Source organism: Geospiza fortis, unplaced genomic scaffold, assembly GCF_000277835.1.
Source record: "Geospiza fortis unplaced genomic scaffold, GeoFor_1.0 scaffold677, whole genome shotgun sequence".
Taxonomy (NCBI): domain Eukaryota; kingdom Metazoa; phylum Chordata; class Aves; order Passeriformes; family Thraupidae; genus Geospiza; species Geospiza fortis.
Genome location: NW_005054585.1, coordinates 467121 through 488905, shown reverse-complemented (window position 1 = coordinate 488905; position 21785 = coordinate 467121). Strand labels below are relative to the sequence as shown.

General features: G+C 39.4%; 1 protein-coding gene across 1 annotated transcript in view; it reads right to left on the bottom strand.

The window, feature by feature from the left end:
- Positions 1-21785, bottom strand: part of NEB (nebulin) — a 98186-nt gene that overhangs the window by 42596 nt on the left and 33805 nt on the right. Inside the window, exons 54-91 of the mRNA XM_031064397.1 lie at positions 21709-21727; positions 21166-21369; positions 20744-20848; positions 20165-20272; positions 18990-19316; positions 18364-18567; positions 17697-17801; positions 17113-17220; positions 16177-16467; positions 15549-15752; positions 14835-14939; positions 14540-14647; positions 14105-14416; positions 13283-13486; positions 13022-13126; positions 12414-12521; positions 11977-12288; positions 10888-11091; positions 10559-10663; positions 9988-10092; positions 9595-9906; positions 9193-9297; positions 8944-9042; positions 8667-8768; positions 8381-8488; positions 7243-7554; positions 7041-7145; positions 6854-6958; positions 6224-6328; positions 5259-5366; positions 5064-5177; positions 4020-4217; positions 3293-3397; positions 2763-2867; positions 2579-2683; positions 1997-2104; positions 1219-1332; positions 579-776 (exon numbers count right to left, since the gene is read on the bottom strand). Coding sequence (XP_030920257.1) covers positions 579-776; positions 1219-1332; positions 1997-2104; positions 2579-2683; positions 2763-2867; positions 3293-3397; positions 4020-4217; positions 5064-5177; positions 5259-5366; positions 6224-6328; positions 6854-6958; positions 7041-7145; positions 7243-7554; positions 8381-8488; positions 8667-8768; positions 8944-9042; positions 9193-9297; positions 9595-9906; positions 9988-10092; positions 10559-10663; positions 10888-11091; positions 11977-12288; positions 12414-12521; positions 13022-13126; positions 13283-13486; positions 14105-14416; positions 14540-14647; positions 14835-14939; positions 15549-15752; positions 16177-16467; positions 17113-17220; positions 17697-17801; positions 18364-18567; positions 18990-19316; positions 20165-20272; positions 20744-20848; positions 21166-21369; positions 21709-21727 — 5851 coding nt within the window. The remainder of the gene's footprint in view (positions 1-578; positions 777-1218; positions 1333-1996; positions 2105-2578; positions 2684-2762; positions 2868-3292; positions 3398-4019; positions 4218-5063; positions 5178-5258; positions 5367-6223; positions 6329-6853; positions 6959-7040; positions 7146-7242; positions 7555-8380; positions 8489-8666; positions 8769-8943; positions 9043-9192; positions 9298-9594; positions 9907-9987; positions 10093-10558; positions 10664-10887; positions 11092-11976; positions 12289-12413; positions 12522-13021; positions 13127-13282; positions 13487-14104; positions 14417-14539; positions 14648-14834; positions 14940-15548; positions 15753-16176; positions 16468-17112; positions 17221-17696; positions 17802-18363; positions 18568-18989; positions 19317-20164; positions 20273-20743; positions 20849-21165; positions 21370-21708; positions 21728-21785) is intronic.

Here is a 21785-nt window from a genome sequence, read left to right as displayed (position 1 = left end):
TAAAAAAAACAAAACAAAAACACTTGCTCATCCTACTGGGCTCTGATTTACTGCCAGATCCTACTCCTGGGCTGACCTACTCAGGTGAGTATGCAGAACCTTTGCCCAACCAGGATTTTCTCAGACTTCCTAAGTTTCCACACCTCATGCAACCAAATAAAGGACAATTTACAGACAGGGTAGAACTGTAATGTTATGACCCAAATGCCTGCACCATTAACACTGAAATTATTGAAACTGCTGCACAGAGGTTGTGGACTCCCCATCCCTGGAAGTGTCCAAAACCAGGTTGGATGGGGCTTGGAGCAACCTGGGATAGTGGAAAGTGTCCCATGGCAGGGAGTGGAACTGGATGAGCTCTAAGGTCCTTTCCAACCCAAACTACTCTGTGATTTTCTGATTCTATTCAAATAAGCCCCATCTAAATTACCCACCTATTGCCAAGCGTCACAAAAATTAAGTCAATGGTAACTTCAGAGCACTCCAGCAAAATTATTGTTAAATCATTTCCTCCAACAGAGCACAAATGAAGGAACATTCTCCAAAGTGAGCCAGGAACAAGTGATTTGGGGACTTACATCACTGACTTGGTCTGTGACTCTTCTCACGTGCATGTTGACCTGCAGGTCTGGCAGACACAACCAGTCGTGGAGCCGCGTGCGGTAATCGACCTCGCTGATCTTCTTCTGGGCATCCTTGGCTGAGATGATGTCCATCATGTCTGGGACAATGTGCACCTTGGCTTTGGTCTTCTCATAGGCTTCTTTGTACAGGCGCTGTGGAGTTAAAGCACTGCTTAATAAAGCTGTGTTGATAAATTTGGAGGAGATCGTTGCTATTTTCATAGGATGTCAGTGGGAGAGCAATCCCTTTGGCCCTGACTAAAATTTACATCTGGCCTGCCCTAAAAATAATTTGCAGAACCTCAGCGAGGGAGGTAAAATGTGATTTGTTCAATTTTTGTTGTGCTGATGAGTTAAAAGAAGGCAGATGATGGTTTTACCCATATTACACTAAAGGTTTGCCCATGCAGGCAATGCAGTAATTGAGTTAAAATTTACACTTATGGTTGTATTCTAGAATTTAACAAATACTGCACACTGCCAAATGCACATGGGAATGGGATTTGTAGATCAAGGCATGGGGATTCCTTGAGTTCCTGCTTCTGAGATGAGCATGGCTTTATCAGGAAAACACAAATCCAGAACCAACACTTACATCAATGTTGAGCTTCCCAACTCTGAGGCACCTTTCTGTGTTGGGATCGTCCTCAACACCTTTGGGGAGGGTGTACAGGGCTTTGAACTTGTCATATTCCTCACGGTATTTGACCTGAGCACAAGCAAAGAAATGCAACAATTAACTGACTCCCATGAGTCACTTGTGGGTTTGGAATAAAATTCATCAGCATTAAGCAAAAAGTTGAGTCCAACAAGTAGAGAAAGGCTTTAAAGCAGGATTTTAGTTTTCTGTTTTGTCTTAAATGGAGAAGAAAGCACATCATAACAATCAAGTTGTAAAACAACAGCTGACTAGAGGGTTTTAAAAATAAATTTATGTAGAATAAGGCATTTATTTATTGTTCCAGCTGTTTCATTTAAAGTGATCTGTGGAGTGGTCTCTCACAATTCTAACTTCAGTAATGCATAAGATGTTTTCTATACCTAGTAAGCATCACTTAAAGACTTTTGGTGTTTTTCTGACCTGGATGATCATGAAACAGACTAGAAAAACTCTAACATTTTCTGTTTGGATTACTATAAAAACTGACATTTTTTTCCATGACAACAAGCCACAAAGGACTGTTACTCAAATGACTATCAGAGAAAAATCATTATCTACAGATACATATTGTATCTCAAATAAAAGGGGAAGGAAAATTAAAGTTTAAAAAATATTTACATCTATAACAGATGCAAGGCATGAAGGATTTAATTGTTAGAATTTTTTAAATCACTGCAGTCATGAAAAAAAATGAAGAATTTAATTCACTTACAATGCTTGCATTGTGCTTCAGTTCTTTGGCACGTGCCAAGGCTACAGTATCAGAGGGTAGTGCATAGCTGGTGGCCTTCACTTTATCCCAGGCCTTCTTGTAGAGATTCTGTGGGGAAATAGAAAGTTTGTGTGAGTGGAAAAATAGTTCTTGTAAATAATTACCAACAACCAATAGAAATCAAAAGCCCTTCTGCTTTTATTTAGACACCACATAGTAAAGTATTGAAAAGAAGGTATTAAGTGATACTTAATATCAAGTGCATGTAAAGGGTGATAAAAATCCTTTCTAAGTATTCATGTCTGTTGTCATATGAGGTTTTCATTTTGTTCAGGCGCAATTTTATTCAGGAAATTTATTTATTAATCCAGATGTTTTGCCAAGACTGGCATTACAATTGGAAAATATGGCCCTTGCCTGAAATACAGTATCTCCCCCAAGCTCAAGTAGTGCAGTGGGCCAGCGCTGGCTTTGAGAAGCCCCTGGTTTGGATGTTTATCTTCAAACAATGAACAAACAAAATAGAACAAAAATCCACATTAAAAGTCCTTAAGAAAAAGAAAATTGTGCATAAACACTTACATCACTATAGAGATGTTTCAAACTCTGAACTCTCTCTGAATCCACTGTCTCAGTCACAGTTGTGTACTTGTCCTTAGTTTTGTGGAATTCCTCCTTGTACTTCACCTGGAGGATGAAAGCTGGGTTTAGTGAATTGTTCCAATGCTCAGCAGGACAATCCTGAGCAGAAAAGGTGGGGATTTACCTCACTGGCATTGGCAGCACTTTGCAGAGCAGTCACATAGACAGGGGTGTCTGTAACCACACTGAAGTTCTGGAAGTTCTCCTTCCCTGCAGAGGTGTATTTTATCTAAGGACACAAAACAAACAAAACACTCATTAGTGCTGGAAATGAACTGGAAATCCCCTGCCAGCTTCCTTTAAAATCACATCTGGACAGCTGAAATCAAAGATTACAGCTCAGTTAAGATCAACTCTGAAAGTGACAGTTCATAAAACAGAAATACTTAAAATACAGCCAGTATGGACTAAGGAATAATGAAATTAAAAATCACAGCTGTCTTTACATTCTCCTAAGTTTTCTCCTCCTCCAATAACACAGGTGATGTCTCTACAGAAGCAACTCCAAGACTGTATTTTCACAGCTTAAACAAAATATTTCTGATGTAACAGGAATTACTTCGTTCAGCTCTGGCCTAGGACATGTCAACTCCAGTGAATCATAAATGGAAGAAAAAAAACACATCAATATTTATTTGTTTAAGGAAGACTTACCTGGCTCTGCAGGTCATAGGATTTCTTAGCCTGTAGGATTTGTGGAGTATCCCAGACGTAGCATCCAAGTCCCTTCAGCCAGTTTAAGTCATCTTTATACACAGACTACATGGAAGTGAACAGAACATTAGGTTAGGAAGAAATTTGCCTTCTGCCAATTAAACCAAGGAATTCTGCATCCTACTAAGCCAGGCAATTCACACACCCTCAGGTTTTATTGGGAACGTTGGTTGGCCCAAGCTGAGACACCACTGACTGCAGAATATGAGCACAATCCTCTCACCTGTGGGCTGATACAACCCCAACAAACAAGGGGAATTCTTTTCCAGACCCACTGGATCCAGAAGGATTCTGGATGCTGTCCTGGCCCCTGTGCTAATTCCAGCATTCCCAATTACAATAGATAAGGATCATTGCAGTGATTGGTACTAAGAATCCAAGGCCATTGTTATTAATTCATATTAATGAATCAATTCGTAATAATTTAATATGCAAACATGATTTTTTGTGTTTAATTAATATTAAAATTAATTTAATATAATATTTATTTATTATGGATGATACTTGGGAAAAATGATGGGAAAGGCTGCTCAAATGGGTTCAGCAAGCTCACATAAGTTTGGAAGGGTTTGGACAATGTGGGATTGTTGGGGTGTGCTGGATGACCTTGATGGGTCCCTTCCAAGCCAGCCTAATCTATGGCTCTATGAATAAATGATAGACATACATCACTCAGGATCTCCTGGGCTTTCCTGGCGTGAATGACATCGTTCTCCTCAGGGGAGCAGCTCCACTGGTGGAAGTAGGTGCGGTACTCCAGGTCACTGAGGATGTGCTGGCACTTCTTGGCCAGGACGTGGTTCATCATGTCAGTGGGGATATGGACATTTTTCTTGGTGTCTTCATAGTTCTTTCTGTAGGCCAGCTGAAAAGCAAAGATTGGAGAAAAGGTGAGAGGAAATCAGAGTGGTTTTCTGTATAACTTTGGATTCTGGACTAAAAGGTCACAGCATAATCTGAGATGTGGTACCTGGATTTAGTAGCTAAACTGCCATGGGATTTAACAGGATAGAAATCTTAACTTGGATATTAATCACCTTTTATTTTGTCAAATTTCTGGAAGGACTACAATTACCTTCATTTGCAGTTTTAACAGCTGATGAAAAAACTAATAAATCTTCAGGATTAAAAAACTCATGCTCCACACATGGTTTTCATCTAATTAAAGATAGAATATTTGGGATTACACCGATTTTAGGCCCTGTGTGACACATTGTCTGTGCAGAGCTAACAACAGCCACACACCAAACGTGCATTTACTTTTCCAGTTCTTAAATTCCTATTTCAACTCAAAATCTACACTTTTATTTGTAAAGGAAATTAATCCCACATGGTATTTTTTACTGCTCAGATCCTTAGACTGAAACAGAAAAAGGAGCTTTTTTTCCTTACTGTAGTATTCCTAATAGCTGAACAAATCCCTTCTCAAACTCCTAAATAATTTTAAATTCAATTATTAAACCCACATATAAAAATAAGCATTCAGGGAACATAAGCATGTTGAAATAATTTTTATTGATATTATTGTGGATTTATGTTAAGGTTGGACTTGATCTTGGAAGTCTTTTCCAACCTTAATGATTCTGTGATTCTACAGTTCGATTAAACTTTGCACTATTTATGTTTAAGTAATAAAATAGTAAATTTCATCTGTGAAATAAATGGTGAAATAAATGAAATGGAAAATATTCCAGACTTGTTCATTCCTTACCGCGCTCCTCATCTTCTGGAATTCCAGGGAGTGAATGACACTGGGGAAATCACCAATATCCTTCCCAGCCAAGTAGTGGCCTTTCAGCTTCTCATATATTTCCTTGTATTTAAGCTGAAAAAATATTCATGCGGAAATTTTAATTTTCATTCTAACAACATAGGGAAAGGGAAAGAATGGGAACTCCCTCCTGACCTCACTGTTGATTTGGTTTGCATGTTTGGCTCCCACAAGTGGAACATATTTCTCATCCAGAGAGTATCCAATGGGCTTGCTCAGTTCCCAAGCCTTCTTGTAATGTTTCTAGACAAGAAAAAGCACACACAGATTTAATGAAAAAAACAATTCTATTTCCCATTTATACACACATGGGATATAAAATGAAATACAGAATATTTTTACAGAGTTGTTCCCAATAAATTAAATGGAGAATGTTCATTTTGAACAGTCGTCCACTATAAGGCAAACAGGACAAGTGTTCACTTCAGGAAGCTATCTGAGCACAAATTTGAGCTAGTTTTTGCTTTCTTTATTATATTTATACCAGAAGGGTAATAAAAATATCCAAAATATAGATATGAGCTCTGGTATAAAAGTGCAGTATAAAATTGAGATTGATAATTTTATGGATTATCAAAATTGTGAAAAATCTTCAAGAAATATTGGTGTTTATTAAAGAAGCATTAGTGTCAATGGCACTTTCCTAATACTTTTTTGTTAAATATTAAATATATTCACCTTCAGATTAAATTATAAAGTGCCTACTCATATGAATGAGTAATCACTTATATCTTTAAAAAATAGAGGTTTCTCATTAAAATCAGTGAGACTACTAAAAAGTAACTGCTTAATTATGTAAATAATCTACAGTTTTCATTTATTATAAAAAAAGTAAATGTAAAATTTATCAGTAATCTCCAAAGATATTATTGGATGGAATTATATTTGGTTTTGTCACACTATTTTGACTTCCAAGCACCACACAGCTGTCCTTTGAGATCACTTCAATAAAGAAAGGAATCATCCTGATTCCAGGATGATCCAAACAGGAAAGCTGAAGAAAAAAGCATTTAAATAACCTCCCAAGTGCCACTACTGAGAGTAGAACAGTTCCTCGAGTCCACCCCACATTTTAAAGGCTGGTATTTATGGGATCTCACCTCACTGTGGAGCAAGGCCATGTCTTTGGCGTGGTGCAGAGCAGGAGTATCATCAGACCCGATGTACTGGCCTTTCTCCTGGTTAAATGTTTCTTTGTATTTTAGCTACAAAAGAAATCAAACACAGTGGTAATTCCACAGGAGAAATACATTATTCCCATTAGTCTATCTATTAGTAGTAGACATTAATTTTCTCTTGTGTCATAATGCTGTGTAGGACATTCCAACCATGGTAATACACAGGCAAATGTTACTGTGTCACCTCAAAATACACATTATATTAATGAAAAATTCAGATACTGCTCAGCAAATACAGTTTAGCAACACCAGGAATTCCATGAACTGTTCATCAAGAACAGGAGTCAGTTTTCTGTTAGAAAAATCTATGCAAACTCTAAGTCAGGGACATGCCATATTCTTCTACAGCAAAATGCTAAATTATTTGGAACAGCAGTATTGTGTTGTTCTTTCGCATCACTTCTTACTAAACTTGTTCACCCCAGGCAAGCCTGTTACTAATGAGGTGCACACACAAATATATAAGGCTAAAACTAGTATAATTAGCAAAAGCAATTAAATCATCTCCTAATTCTTCTATATGAATTTTTATTTAAAAAAAAAGGTACATACATCACTCTGATTGACAGAGTTCATCTTTGCCAAAGTGATCTCAGGAGTGTCAACCACACTGGTGTATTTGGCAAAGTTATCCAGGGCTTCTTTTGTGTATGCTCTCTGCAACGAGGCAAAATAATGTCTTAAACACTGCATGAGAAAGAAGTGCCAGTTGTGGAACTGCTGAAATATTTTCTCTTACCTTGTTTATCAGTTCTTGTGCATTCTTAACCTTCTTATGCTCCACTGAATCGAGAGGGATCCAACCAATGCCACGGAGCCACTCCAAATCAGATTTGTAGATGTTCTAAACCAGAAAAACAATGCAAAAGGACAGAAATTACTGAGCTCAGAATGGATGATGTACTGTGGGAAAGACCTCGTAGGGCTGCAACATCACTCACATCACTCTGCAGGTCGTAGGCCTGCCGTGCGTGGATCACGTCATTCTGGTCAGGAAGGCAGGTCCACTGGTGCAGGTACTGGCGATAGTCAACGTCACTGACCAAGTTCTGGCCCTCCTTTGCTGCCACAACTGCCATGGCATCTGAAGGTATGTGGATTTTGGACTTGGTTTTGTTGTAGTCTGATTTGTAGAGCCTGTCGTTCTGGATCTCGCCCGCGTGCTCGTACCACACCAGTTTGGGGTCATCCCTCATCTTGGCAACTCCCACGTAGTGACCTCTCTGCTTGACATACTCAGCTTTGTATTTCAGCTGGTGGGAGAAGGGAGAATTACAGAGAAAATCAGCACTGGCTGTACCCACTCTGGTTTTAACCTGGGAACAGCTTCAGCTTTGTCAACACAAAGAGCACAAAAGACAGGGAGTTGTCAAATGCAGCCTCAGGTTTTCAGTGTAGCACCAGATAAAAATCTGGTCACAAACAATAATATTACCTTGTATAAGCCTTCCTGTTCAAAATATAGCATTTTCTAGTCTAATATACTCCCCATTTTCAGTAAAAGATATTGTTAACACAAGAGGAAAGACTTGCTAGAAAATGTTTTCTAACGAGCTTATTTAGTCTCATTTTGGCAACAAATTATTTGAGATCGTCTGAAGAGTGGATGCTTATTTACAGTATTTACATCAAACTGTTTTGACAAAATGTTTATTCCAAGTAAGAGTCATGTAATAATTTCAAGATCCATTATGTAAATGTTAAAAATGAAAAGTGTGTACTGGCCTAGAGGTTTTGATATGCCAAGAAGTGAAGTTAGAGCCATATATGTTATAATCATAGTATCACTTCAAATTATACACATTTTTTTATTTAAAACTTACAAAATATGGAAGTCCAGCTCAGTTGATTTTGAAAGGACTATTTCTGGAGAGAGGGAATGTGGAAGGAATCTGACCTTCAGCACTAATACCTCCAAACCCCATAATCACAAAGATAGCTGAATTATTTGAAGGACATCGTGGAATTCATAGGCCATGAAAAGTCTGGATGTTACCCCAGATGGAATGCTTTTTAAGTCTGTTTGGGAATTTTCAAGGCCTTTAACATTTCAGGCTTCCAAGTGAGAAGAATCATTACCTCACTTTGGACATCACTCGAGTGCTTGGCATGAGAGATCTGCACCGTGTCAGGAGGCAGGAGGTAACCAGTGGCCTTTTCTTTCTCCCAGCTTTCCTTGTACAAATTCTGTGGGAAATAAAAATGATGAGGAATTCAACACTACTACAGTGATAATTACTGTATGTGTGTTATTTATTTAGAGGCATAAGGATAACAAATCCTTCCTTCAAATTGTTATCAGTAAGGTAGGTTTTTTAAATACCAAAAAAATGTGAGTAGAAGCTGTCAAGGAGAGACCACGCACCTGATTTAGAATTCTGGCTGCCTCTCGGGCCATGTCCAGCTGTGGTGTATCTGTGAGAGTATAATTTGTCTTGGCCTCATTCCATTCTTTGTGGTATTTAATCTAGGACACAGAAAGAAATGACTGTCTTGTAACACCCCCATGGAACTGGCAAAACACCATAATTTACACGCAAAATAGCAAATCAACCCCTGAATTGGCAAGGCTAGTAGACAAAGCACATTAAATACAGAATCACAGAAGTCAAATGTAGCCCAGACGCTGAGAGCAAACTTACATCACTGAGGATTTCAGTGCTATTCTTTGCTGTGACATAATCAACTCTGTCAGCCACGGGAGTGAATGGGAGAGTTTCAGCTTTAGTGCGGTACTTCCTCTGTACAAGAAAGAGTACACAATGAATGTTGTGAAATACTGCAGTTGTATTTTTCATTTGAAAAAAAATCCTAATTGTTTAAACCACTTAGAATACTTTAAGTGACAAATATCCCTGAAGAAAATTTAATATTGAAAAACATTTCGTTACCTCACTCAGGAGATCTCCGGCATATTTGACATGCTTGACTCCAAGGGAATCATTTGGCAACCATCCGATTCCCCGCAGCCATTCCAAATCAGCTTTATAAACAGCCTGGGAAAACAAAAGAGGGTCCATGCTCTTAGCTACACTTCCCTGGACAATCCAGCAAGATTCATAAATAACAGAATTTAATCCAGTAGTTAAAAGGGGAGCAGTAATTCCAATATGAGCACTACATCTGAATTTATGGCACTTCAACCATTTATAAGGGGCCTAGACTTAGCAACTCTAACAAAGAGCAAGGTGATCTCCCTGAATTCAGGAACAGATTAACACCTGTTAGAGCTGAAGCAGGATGAGAAGAGGCAATACAGGATTAAATTAGGGGGTGTTTCCAGGTGAACTTACATCGCTCTGGAGGTCGTAGGCTTGCCTGGCATGAATGACATCGTTCTGGTCAGGGAGGCAGATCCACTGGTGCAGGTAGTGCCGGTAGTCGGCGTCGCTCACCAGGGCCTGCCCGTGCTTGGCTGACACGATGGACATCATGTCCACTGGCAGGTGGCACTGGGTCTTCTGCTTGGCAAAGTGCTTCTTGTACTCTCGTTCGCTCTGAACTTTGGCCACATCCAGGGCAAACTGGATTTTGGAATCTCCCTTTGCATTCGGCACTCCCACATAGTGTCCTTTCTGCTTCTCGTGCTCCAGCTTGTATTTGTACTGGGGGAAGAGCAGAGGTCACCATCAGTAACAGCTAGAAAGAGCTCTTAGAGCATGGGAGATGCCTCTTTTGGCACTTACATCACTGGCAATCTCTCTAGAAGCCTTGGCTGTCTTGATTGGAATTGCATCTGCTCTCAAATCATAGCTCATCTTCAGCTCATCCCAAGCTCCTTTATATTGTTTCTGAAGAGACAGATAAAACATCTCACACATGCTGAATGCTCTGGCATTTGTCACTACAGAAACAGAGTCTCCAGCCATTTATTTGCTGAAACACCATGAAATTTTTGAGCAGTACTCCTGCTCCACACGATAAATGCAGCTGCCTCTGAAACATGCAACACCAGTTATACAACATAGATAGCACAGAAGGGTGTTTGTAAAAGCGTAAAAAATATTTATGTGTCTTGGATTCTCATCCATTTCAATAAAATATTCCCTCAGTGGGGCATGATATTAATAATTTTTAAATAGCTGAATGCAAATATTTGTTTTAAAATGGCTGAATACTTTAAGGATATTCAGTAGAGGGAAGAGAATGTCACAAGTCCTGTATGAGGACAGACTTCAATGAGATTCACAGAAATTCAACATCATAGAATGATATAATCCACATACTATTTTAGAGAAAACAGAATGATAAACATACCTGGCTGTAATTAACAGCATTAGCCTTGGCTAGGTTGATTTCAGGGGTGTCTGGCATGATGTGGATCATAGTCTTGTCCTTTTCCCAGGCTTCTTTATATTTTTGCTGTTAAAACAGTCATTTAATAATATCATCAGAATTATGGAATTTCACTTATCAATAACATAAAATCCCATAAATTTCTCCTGAACTATCATCTCTAAAGAGTAAAATGTTTGGAAAAGCATTAAACTTAAAACACCACTGATCAGTTTTACGTTTTAGCAGTGAGAATTCTCTTTAGCTGTAGTTTCTAGTGTGGAAGAGGCTTTGAGGAGGTCGGAACGTACAGCACTGATCTGTTCAGCATTGGTTTTGGCCAGAACAACATCTGGGGAATCCACAACACTGGTGTACTTCACGCTGTCAATGGGGGTCCGATACACGTTGTCACTCAGGAGATCCTGGGCATTCTTCACCCTCTTAATTTCTGGAGAGTCGTTGGGCAACCACCCAATTCCACGGAGCCACTCTAGGTCTGACCTGTACACAGCCTGGGTGAGATGGCCAGAAAACAAAAACATGGTTTAAAATTATTGTCTTAATAATCTTAAGCTATGCAAAGCAGATTATGTTTTATAAACCTAGCTACAGTCAGATGAATCCTTTTTGTAGACGGGAGATGTTCAGTGTCATAAGTAAAATTAAAACTGGCCACAAGTTTTTAAGTAGTTCAGCTCTTAAACAACACATTCTAAACCTTGTAAGGAGAAACAACTGAAAGGACCTACAGTTAATGATGATGAATATTAAAAGCTTAGAAGACTCTTCCTGTCTCCCCCAAAACAGTTATTCCTCTAGCAATTTCAACAATTTACAAGTCCTAACAAAACCCCAAGCTGCCTACCAGGAAAACTGACAAACAGCAAGGAACAGGAACCTCATCTCCAAAGCTTGTAATTGAAACAGTGGAAGAGGAACTGATAAGCACCAAAGCCAAGTCAGGAAATCAGCTGCACTGATCCTGCTTTGCATTCAGCCACTAAAACCTCTCACTGGCTACCTCACAGAGTTTTCTTCCAATTAAAGAAATTTCCAAGCTTGCTAAAGCAAACAGAAGTAACAAAAGCCACTTGATTCCAAGACAGCAAACAGCTCTTACTCCTAAGTCCCACCAAAGCAAGAAAGACAAATCCTTCAGCCTCTCCAAATCAGATCTGTCCAAAAGCATTATGTAACACATTATGAACTAAAGTTCTACAATATTCAGAGATAAAACCAATGCTTTTTAAGGGTGCAAAAGAGTACATAACAGCAGTAACAAAAAATTGAAGAAAACAGTCTCAACATAAATCTGTTGTGGCTGTATAGCATTGAACAATCAGAACAAGGCTATAATCTATTGAATAATAAAACTACACATCTCTGTGGGTACTCACGTCGCTCTGGAGGTCGTAGGCCTGCCGTGCGTGAATCACGTCATTCTGGTCAGGAAGGCAGGTCCACTGGTGCAGGTATTGCCTGTAGTCAATGTCACTGACCAAGTTCTGGCACTCCTTGGCTGCCTGCACTGACAGGGCATCCACAGGGATGTGGATCTGGGTCTTGGAATCGTTGTAGCCCTTCTTGTAGAGGCGGTCATTCTGCAGGGCCATGGCGCGCGCGGCCTGCGCCAGCTTGGGGTCATCCTTGGCACTGGGGCACCCGATGTAGTGGCCTTTCTGCTTCTCGTGGGTTTCTTTGTACTTGTACTGGAAAAGCAGAGAGAACAGAAGGTGTGTTGCTCACCTGGACACAGCCACCAGGCTCAGGCTGCCAGCCTGAGCTCCACTCAGTTCTGCTGAGACACAAGCAGCGCACGAAGAGAAGGCTGTACCTCACTGGCAATGTCTCTGGAGGCCTTGGCTTGTTTGATAGGAATGGCATCTGCTCTTAGGTCGTAGCCTTTTGCCTTGACCTCATCCCAGGCTTTCTGATAATGTTTCTGTAAAGAAAATTAATCACTTTTGTTAAACATAGTGAATTGCCTTCTCTAAAAACCTGCTTGCTGGGAATGACCAGCTTGGGAGTCCTGTTTGCTTCTGGTAACTGGCAGAGTTACAGTAATGATCCTGGCAAGTGTCTCAACAGAAAACTCATGACTTAAAGTAGGTGCAAGATTAGAACTCAAAGAGGCAGCAAAAATATTCCTGAAGACAGGCCACTATGTCTGCAGACTCCAATTCCTCCACGGAATGTATTTGGCAAGTTTTGCCAAAGGGAGCAGAAGTTGTGTGGAATTGCACACTGAGCTTGCGAGTTTGTTCATGAACACACAAACTGTTGATAGGCTGAGAGGTGATAGAAAGCCTCTGGATACAATTTCCTGTTTACAAGCACATTAGAAGGTGAGTTTGTGCACCACTATTTACAGCAAAAACTGGAAGAACAATTGCCAGCCTTCACTTTCTAACGCTTCACTAATATATCATGTTATTCTCTTACATTGCTGATGTTGAGAGCATTGACTTTGGACTGCAGCATGACAGGAGTGTCTGAAGGGAGGGAAATCTGGGTCTTGTCTTTATCCCAGGCCTCACGATACAGACGCTGAGGAGAAAGGAAGAACAATGGCAATTCAGTATGGAGAGAAAAAAAACACCAGGAGGAATTCTTCAGTAATTCCAATTTGCAAAACTTCATCATTCCCACCATAGAAATTCTACCCTCCACCAGAAAGAAATGAAATGTGAAAAGGGAGCTTACATCACTGAGCTGCATGGCGTTGGTCTTGGCCAGGACAACGTCTGGGGAGTCGGCGATGCTGGTGAACTTCAGCTGCTCTGGCCGCGTGCGGTACAGGCGGTCGTTGAGGATCTCCTGGGCCTTCTTGACTTTGACCACATCCACAGACCCTTCTGTCAGCCAGCCAATGCCTCTCAGCCATTCCAGGTCAGACTTGTACACGTTCTACAAACAAACCAAGGGTTACTGGCATTGCAGAGGTAACTCTTAGCCCAGAGAGCTGGTGGGTTCCCAGTTTCTGGAGATGTTCAAGACCAGTCTGGATGAGGCTCTGAACAACCAGGTCTAGTGGAAGGTGTCCCTTGCCCATGGCAGGGGGGTGGAATAAGATGGTCTTTTCCAACCCAAACAATTTTGGGATTCTGCAGCTCTAACTCTAAGTGGAAGAAGGTTTTTTATAAGCCTTTCCCCAACTTATTCTCATACTCTTTACACAACAAGCAGCCAGTGATGCTCTGTTGCATCAGGTCCTTTGTAGACACAGCACCCCTGATTTGCACAGAAACAATGATACTTTCAAGACACTGCATTCAAATCAGGGGCATGACCTGCAAGGAGTCTGAAAGCAAGCATTCTAGAGCAGACCAAGAAAACATGGCTTCCTTATGAACTGCCACACATATTTCTGGCACCCAGGCTGAAATCCTTCAGAAAGGATAAAATAAACATACCAGGACAGACCACAGGCCCATGAACATGCATTTGAAAGTATATTTGTCAGTCACTAACAAACAGAGCCTCACACAGCTGCCTTAAATCTTTCCTACAGTGATTGTCACTCACGTCGCTCTGCAGGTCGTAGGCCTGCCGTGCATGGATCACATCGTTCTGGTCAGGAAGGCAGGTCCACTGGTGCAAGTACTGCCTGTAGTCAATGTCACTGACCAAGTTCTGGCACTCCTTGGCTGCCTGCACTGACAGGGCATCCACAGGGATGTGGATCTGGGTCTTGGAATCGTTGTAGCCCTTCTTGTAGAGGCGGTCATTCTGCAGGGCCATGGCGCGCGCGGCCTGCGCCAGCTTGGGGTCATCCTTGGCACTGGGGCACCCGATGTAGTGGCCTTTCTGCTTCTCGTGGGTTTCTTTGTACTTGTACTGGAAATACAAAAAGAAGTGAATCTGGGATGAAGGTCCCATCATTTCCTCTTGCTACTGATCACAAAAATACACATTCTTGTTTTTAAGGGAACTGAAAATAAATGTAAAGGAATAACATACGTCACTCGCAATATCTCTTGATGCTTTTGCAGTTTTGATTGGAATTGCATCAGCTCTCATGTCATAACCCTTCTTTTTGGCCTCTTCCCAGGCTTGTACATAAAGTTTCTACACAAGAGAAGACAGAAAATGGCTTATATTAATTATTAAATATTCTGAAATATGGGATTTCTACATTTCATAACTGTCTCTCAAATTTTCCATGAATGCATGATTCAGAACATCTTTATGATTAAAGAAATTCTGAGTTAACTCTGAATTTCCACTAGTTCAGTAAATGTTGAAATGTCCTTACTTTGCTAACGTTGGCTGCATTGGCCTTTGCTAATAGAATGTCTGGTGTGTCAGGCATGACATGGATGGACTTCTTGTCTGCATCCCAGGCTTCCGTGTACAAGCGCTGCAAGAGAGGAAAACAGCCCTTTACAAACGGTTCTTTATATAAAATTATTTTACAATTACAATTATTTTACAAACTGCTAGGGGTAACTCCAGTAAGCTCTACTACTCTGACTTAGCAATGTTTCTCTCTGAACAGTTCAAGAAGGAAAACTTTGTTCCTCCTCATTTTTTCTCAGCTTAAGCTGGTGCAGCAATTGATAGATTTTGGATTGTGAAGAAACAGCCATAGGAGGAAAAGTGTATTAATTATTCTTTATAAGTTGTTGGATTATGTTTGTTATAAAGGAGGAGGTACTTAGCGACTTTCACCCTCCAGATCTGAGATATGTTGCACAAGTTTCACATCCAGAGAACTTCAGGTATTTCCTCACCACTTGTTCATCCAAGAAGTATTACTCTTGGAAAAATCTATGATTTAAGGGACTTTTGTCTGTAGATTTTTGCCAGCTGCTCACTTCACACTGAGCCCAGCGAGAAGAGCTCTCCTGTACAATGGCTGAATTTGGACATTAATTTTCTCTTAAATCCACAAGTTTTTGGTTTTACTTTGTATTTTGAATTTTTCACCTCATGAACAAGTTCTATTAACTGGCAGTACCACCCTCACCTTGTTCATGGTCTCAGCATTTTGCCTGGCTAAGACCATGGCCAAGGAATCGGTCACGCTGGTAAATTTGATTTTGTCTGCAGGCTGCCGATACTTCCTGTCACTGAGGATTTCTCCAGCTTTCTTGGCTTTCTCAACCTCCAAGGAACCAATAGGAACCCATCCAATGCCTCTCAGCCATTCCAGGTCTGATTTGTAAACAGCCTGAAAAAATTTGAAATGTTGTTATATATGGGAAGGGTGATCAAATATTAAAATTAACATAAACAAGCACATACAATATGAACAACTGGGTATGTTTCTGAGGATATGGTTCTGAAAACAATTGTTGTTTTTGAAGATTAAGTAAAATAATTATTAAATAAGAGAAATAAAAGAGATATTGGAGCACAATGCTAGTATCAGAGTAACACACACATTATACCTCAGATTAAGGACTGGAAAAATAGGATTAAACATAAATTTGAAGAAAGAATTGAAAGAATGAAAACATTTCAACAAGTCTGATACAAGCGACTAGAGGCTTATTACCCGTATTTTAAAAATTAGATTGTGCAAGACTTAATTCTGTATTACAGAATTACTGTGTTACAGAAATGCTGCATTACAAATTTAAGGATTTGCTCACATCACTCTGGAGCTCATAAGCTTGCTTGGCATGGATCACATCATTCTGGTCGGGCAGGCAGATCCACTGGTGCAGGTAGTGCCGGTAGTCAGCGTCGCTCACCAGCTGCTGGCACTTCTTGGCCAACACAATGCTGAACCTTGTCTTGGACTTCTCAAAGTCCTTCTTGTACTCCCTGTCACTCTGGATCTTGGCCACATGCATTGACCACATCATCTTGGGGTCATCCTCAATGTTCCTGGCCCCAATGTGGTGGCCCAGCTGCTTCCGATATCCTTCCTTGTACTTGTACTGCATGAAGAAAAATACATATATATATTCATATATTTAATCCTTTTCTAAGACAAAGCATTTAAATAGATTTCTTGGTAGAAAAACAAAGAGCACAAATTCTGTTATCCTCTGTCTCTTAGTGATATTGCCTAATCCTTGAAACAAAACTTGTCCCAGTCATTGCAGAGATTTTTTCCTGGTTTTGTGTTTTGGGTTTCAATGTGACATTGAAACAGAATTATTTCTTTCCTCCAGAAAAGATAAGCATTTAAACTTTTAGAATTTATTTACTTACATATCTCTTTTGGGGACAGATTTTAAAGAACTTCCTATTTTGAATCAGAAATTATCTCGACACACCCCAGCAGAGACTCCTACATCTTTTTGTTCATTCTTCTTGAACATTCATGGATATCAATGGGAAGCATATAAATAATGTTCATGTTATTATATTTATTCATTATTGTGGTACATACCTCATACAAAAATTACTGGCTATCCATTTTTTTTTTTGTGCACTTAAGGCATGTGATAGGATCACTATGAAAACAGATTTCTATGTTATCTATTTTGTGAAATGTGACATTGGCAAACAAGTGAACAAAGATTCTGATTATTTTCCATTACCAGATGCATAGAGAAATGAGAACAAAGCCTGCTCACCTCACTGGCAATCTCCCTGGAGGCTTTGGCAGACTGAATGGGAATGGCATCAAAACGCAAATCATAGCCCTTCTTCTTTGACTCCTCCAAGGCCAGTTTGTACATTTTCTGTGAGAAAGAGTCACATCTTAGTTTCAGAAAACAAAATTTAAAATTGCATTTCAGTTCAGCATAACCGTGCAGTAAAACAAATTAAGTTCCTAAACAATATTGTTCATCTTCAGACAATTTAAATACTGTTCTGTAGAAAAGAAAAAAAACCCAGATTTCAAAGACCTTGTAATTTTATTGTAGATGTTTGGAAAATGGAAATCATTTAGGAAAGGCAAAGATGGGAACATTTAAAAAGCTAAACTGCCTATTTCCACAACTTGCTGTAGAAATGATTTCTCATTTATGGGGGATAATATATTTTAAAAGAAAATATATTTTTGTGGAAGAACAACTCTGATTTCAGCACTGGAACTGGCCATGTATGAAAATAAACAACTTGACAATATTTTACCATTAATGAAAAATCAAAGGTGACGAAAAGTGTACTTATGAGAAACCCTTAACTGTCTCAGCTGTCCAGTTGCACTCACCTCACTGTAGTTCACGCGGTTCTGTTTGGCCAGCAGGATTTCTGGGGTGTCAGGCATGACATGAATCGAGGTCTTGTCTTTGTTCCACGCTTCAGTGTACAAACGCTAAAAAACAGGAAGAGATGTATAGGACATTCCAAACCATGTTAATATCTCAATAAACATGGAAAACACATTAATTAAAATGATAGGAACTTGGTCTAGGGGAAATTGTCCCTTCCCATGGCAGGAGGTTGGAACAAAATGATCTTTAATGTCCCTTCTAACCCAAACCATATTATGACACTACAAAATAGAGCAGGGATATACAGTTATGTGTTAATCTGGTAAAAGTAACATCAACAAAAGGAGAATTTATATGAGGGAGTTTAAAAACATTAAGGAAACTGCTGCATTGCTTCATAGTAATGAATAAAGCAAAGAATTATTAGTGCCCAATGCACACACACACCAAGGAAAATATTTAAATGTAAAATGCAGAATATTACACAAATTTTAGTCTTCCATGAGCCAACCTTATAGTTTTGAGTGAAATAATAAGAGCACAATGACTGAAAATGCATCATGCTTGAACTACAGCATTGCTTGTGGTCAGATCATTGCCAGTCCTGCCTGCAGAGCTGAGGCAGACACCTCTGATGTGTCACCCAGAGGGATCAGGACTCACCTTGTTCATGGTGTCTGCGTTCTGCTTGGCCAACACCATCTCCAGGGAATCCGTGACACTGGTGAACTTGATGGTGTCCGGATGCTGGCGGTAAATTTTGTCACTCAGGATCTCCCCTGCTCTCTTGGCTTTCTCAACTTCCAAAGAACCAATTGGGACCCAGCCAACGCCCCGCAGCCATTCCAGGTCAGATTTGTAGCAATTCTGTTACAATAAACAAAATTACACAACTTATTTTAATAAAATAATCATCATAATATATGTTACACAGTGCATCTTTCCAAAGGGAAAACACCTTCATAACAGCTCTTCATTCAAACAAATTCAAAGCTGTGAAGAAAATTGTGGAAAAAATAACAGCATTTCACCTACATTAAGGGTGAAACCATTTTCCAGCTTTCACAGATTGGTAAATGATAGATAGTCCAAATCCTGGTATTACAGGTTTTCATTTAAATATCAGTTAGTTAGTATAACCTCTAGGAGATCTGAGCATCAGTTAACTGTGAAACTTAAAAAGAAATCTCAAAATGTTGGTTCTACCATATCAGAACAAGATGGTCTGATCCAATTATTGAAAATATCAAACTCATTCCTCAGCAAAAATCAAATGCCAGAGAACTCACATCACTCTGGAGCTCATAAGCTTGCTTGGCATGGATCACATCATTCTGGTCGGGCAGGCAGATCCACTGGTGCAGGTAGTGCCGGTAGTCAGTGTCGCTCACCAGCTGCTGGCACTTCTTGGCCAACACAATTCCCAGCATGTCCACGGGGCTGCTGTCCACAGGGCTGCTGAAGTGGGTTTTGGACTTCTCAAAGTCCTTCTTGTACTCCCTGTCACTCTGGATCTTGGCCACGTGCATCGACCACATCATCTTGGGGTCATCCTCAATGTTCCTGGCCCCAATGTGGTGGCCCAGCTGCTTCCGATATCCTTCCTTGTACTTGTACTGAAACAGAAGAGATTTAAAGTTACTTGGTGTGTTGAAAAATTAATGAATAGTTCTAACAGTTTAACATACTCATTAGTTTGTAAAGATAAAAATATTTTATAAGTCTTTCTACTCTAGGATTGATTTTCATGTAAGAAGCTTTTTTATTAGATATAATTACCTAAGACTTTTTATATAAAATGCTTTTAATTCACTAAATGTTTAATGTCACATTCTAACAAGTCTGATACTTCACATTCTTTTACTATTAAGATTAAATTGTAAATATTAACTTACTTAACAATTTTTTATAAAACTCCTTGATTAACGCCATATGATTTTCTCTGTATACAAAGTTGAAATATCCAACTTGTGAGTAAACAAGGAGCAGAAAAATCTGTTATCCTTCATCTCTAAGTGATGTTGCCTTACCAGAAGCACATGCTATCACAGTCATTGCATACTTTATCCCTGATTTTATGCTCAGACATCTTGAATTTCATTATGACATTTGCAGAGAAATATTGTTTGAATCAGAAATTTACCTAACAAACTCTTCCATTGGTTCATACACCTTTTTGATCATGCTGCTTGAATATCCATGGACATCAACAGAAGTATTGCTGGGGGCATATTAATAGTCTTCACATTATTATATTTAATTATTACAGTGATATATTCCTCATAATAAAAATACTGGCTCCCTCTTTCTTCCATGCACTAAAGGCAATGTAGTGGAATCATTAAAAAGAATCACTATGAAAATATATTTCTATATTATCTATTCTATGAAGTATGAAGTAGCAAACCTTATGATTATTTTCCATTACCAGATGCATAGAGAAATGAGAACAAAGCCTGCTCACCTCACTGGCAATCTCCCTGGAGGCTTTGGCAGACTGAATGGGAATGGCATCAAAACGCAAATCATAGCCCTTCTTCTTTGACTCCTCCAAGGCCAGTTTGTACATTTTCTGTGAGAAAAAAAAATCACAATCTAGTTTCAAAAACAAAATAGCATTTCAGTTAAGCACATCAGAGTACTCAAGTCCCTAAACAATATTGTTGATTTTCAGGCAACTTAAACATCTTCAACCCAGCTCTACATTCACGAGAAAATAAAAAACTGCAGATTTCAAGGACCTTGTAATTTTACTGTAGATCCTTGGAAAATGGGAATCATTTAGAGAAGGCAAAGCAAAACTAGTTATTTCCATACATTGCCGTAGAAATTATTTCTAATTTATGGGGATAATATATTTCAATAGCCCAATTAGATATCCAGGAGTTCAATTTCTGGAACAACTCTGATTTCAGCATGGGAACAGACCATTTGTGAAAAAAAACAACCTGGTAATATTTTAATATTACCTAAAAGTCAGGGATGACAAAAGCATACTTGTCAGAAGCACAGGTTAATTGTCTCAGATTTCAGCTGCACTCACCTCACTGTAGTTCACCCGGTTCTGTTTGGCCAGCAGAATTTCTGGGGTGTCAGGCATGACATGAATCGAGGTCTTGTCTTTGTTCCAAGCTTCGGTGTACAAACGCTAGAAAAGAAAACAGGAAGAGATTGGTAGGGTATTCCAAACCAGGTTAATATTTCAATAATCAGGGAAAACATAGACCACACCAAATGAAAATATAGGAAATGTAACAGGGATAATCAGTTAAGAAATTAGGAAGAGATAGTATTAAAAAAAGGAGGATTGACTTGTGGAAGTGTAACAACACTTAAAAAACAGCACATTGATTAGGGAGAAGGAATAAACCAATGAGTATTACTTGTGCTCAGATCATTGCCAGTCCTGCCTGCAGAGCTGAGGCAGACACCTCTGATGCATCACCCAGAGGGATCAGGACTCACCTTGTTCATGGTGTCTGCATTCTGCTTGGCCAACACCATCTCCAGGGAATCCGTGACACTGGTGAACTTGATGGTGTCCGGATGCTGGCGGTAAATTTTGTCACTCAGGATCTCCCCTGCTCTCTTGGCTTTCTCAACTTCCAAAGAACCAATTGGGACCCAGCCAACGCCCCGCAGCCATTCCAGGTCAGATTTGTAGCAATTCTGTTAAAAAATAGAAAAAAAACCTCACCCATGCAGGTTATTCTATCAATAACAATAATGCAACTTACATAGTGAATAGTTCACCAATAAGTAACCTCACCATCAACAATTAATTGAAATCAATTCAAAGCACAAGATAAAATATAAAAAAAACAAGTGCATTTCCACTGCATTAAGGGTGAAACCATTATCCAATTTTCACAGAATGGTAAATGATAGATAGCAATTCTGGAGTTAGAGGATTTCACTGAAGCATCAATTAGTTAACATATCCTGTTGGAGAGCTCAGTTTCAATCAGCCACAAAATTTAAAAAGAAATCTCAAAATGTCGGTTCTACCACATCAGAACAAGATGGCCTGATCCAATTATGTAAAATATCAAACTCATTCCTCAGCAAAAATCAAATGCCAGAGA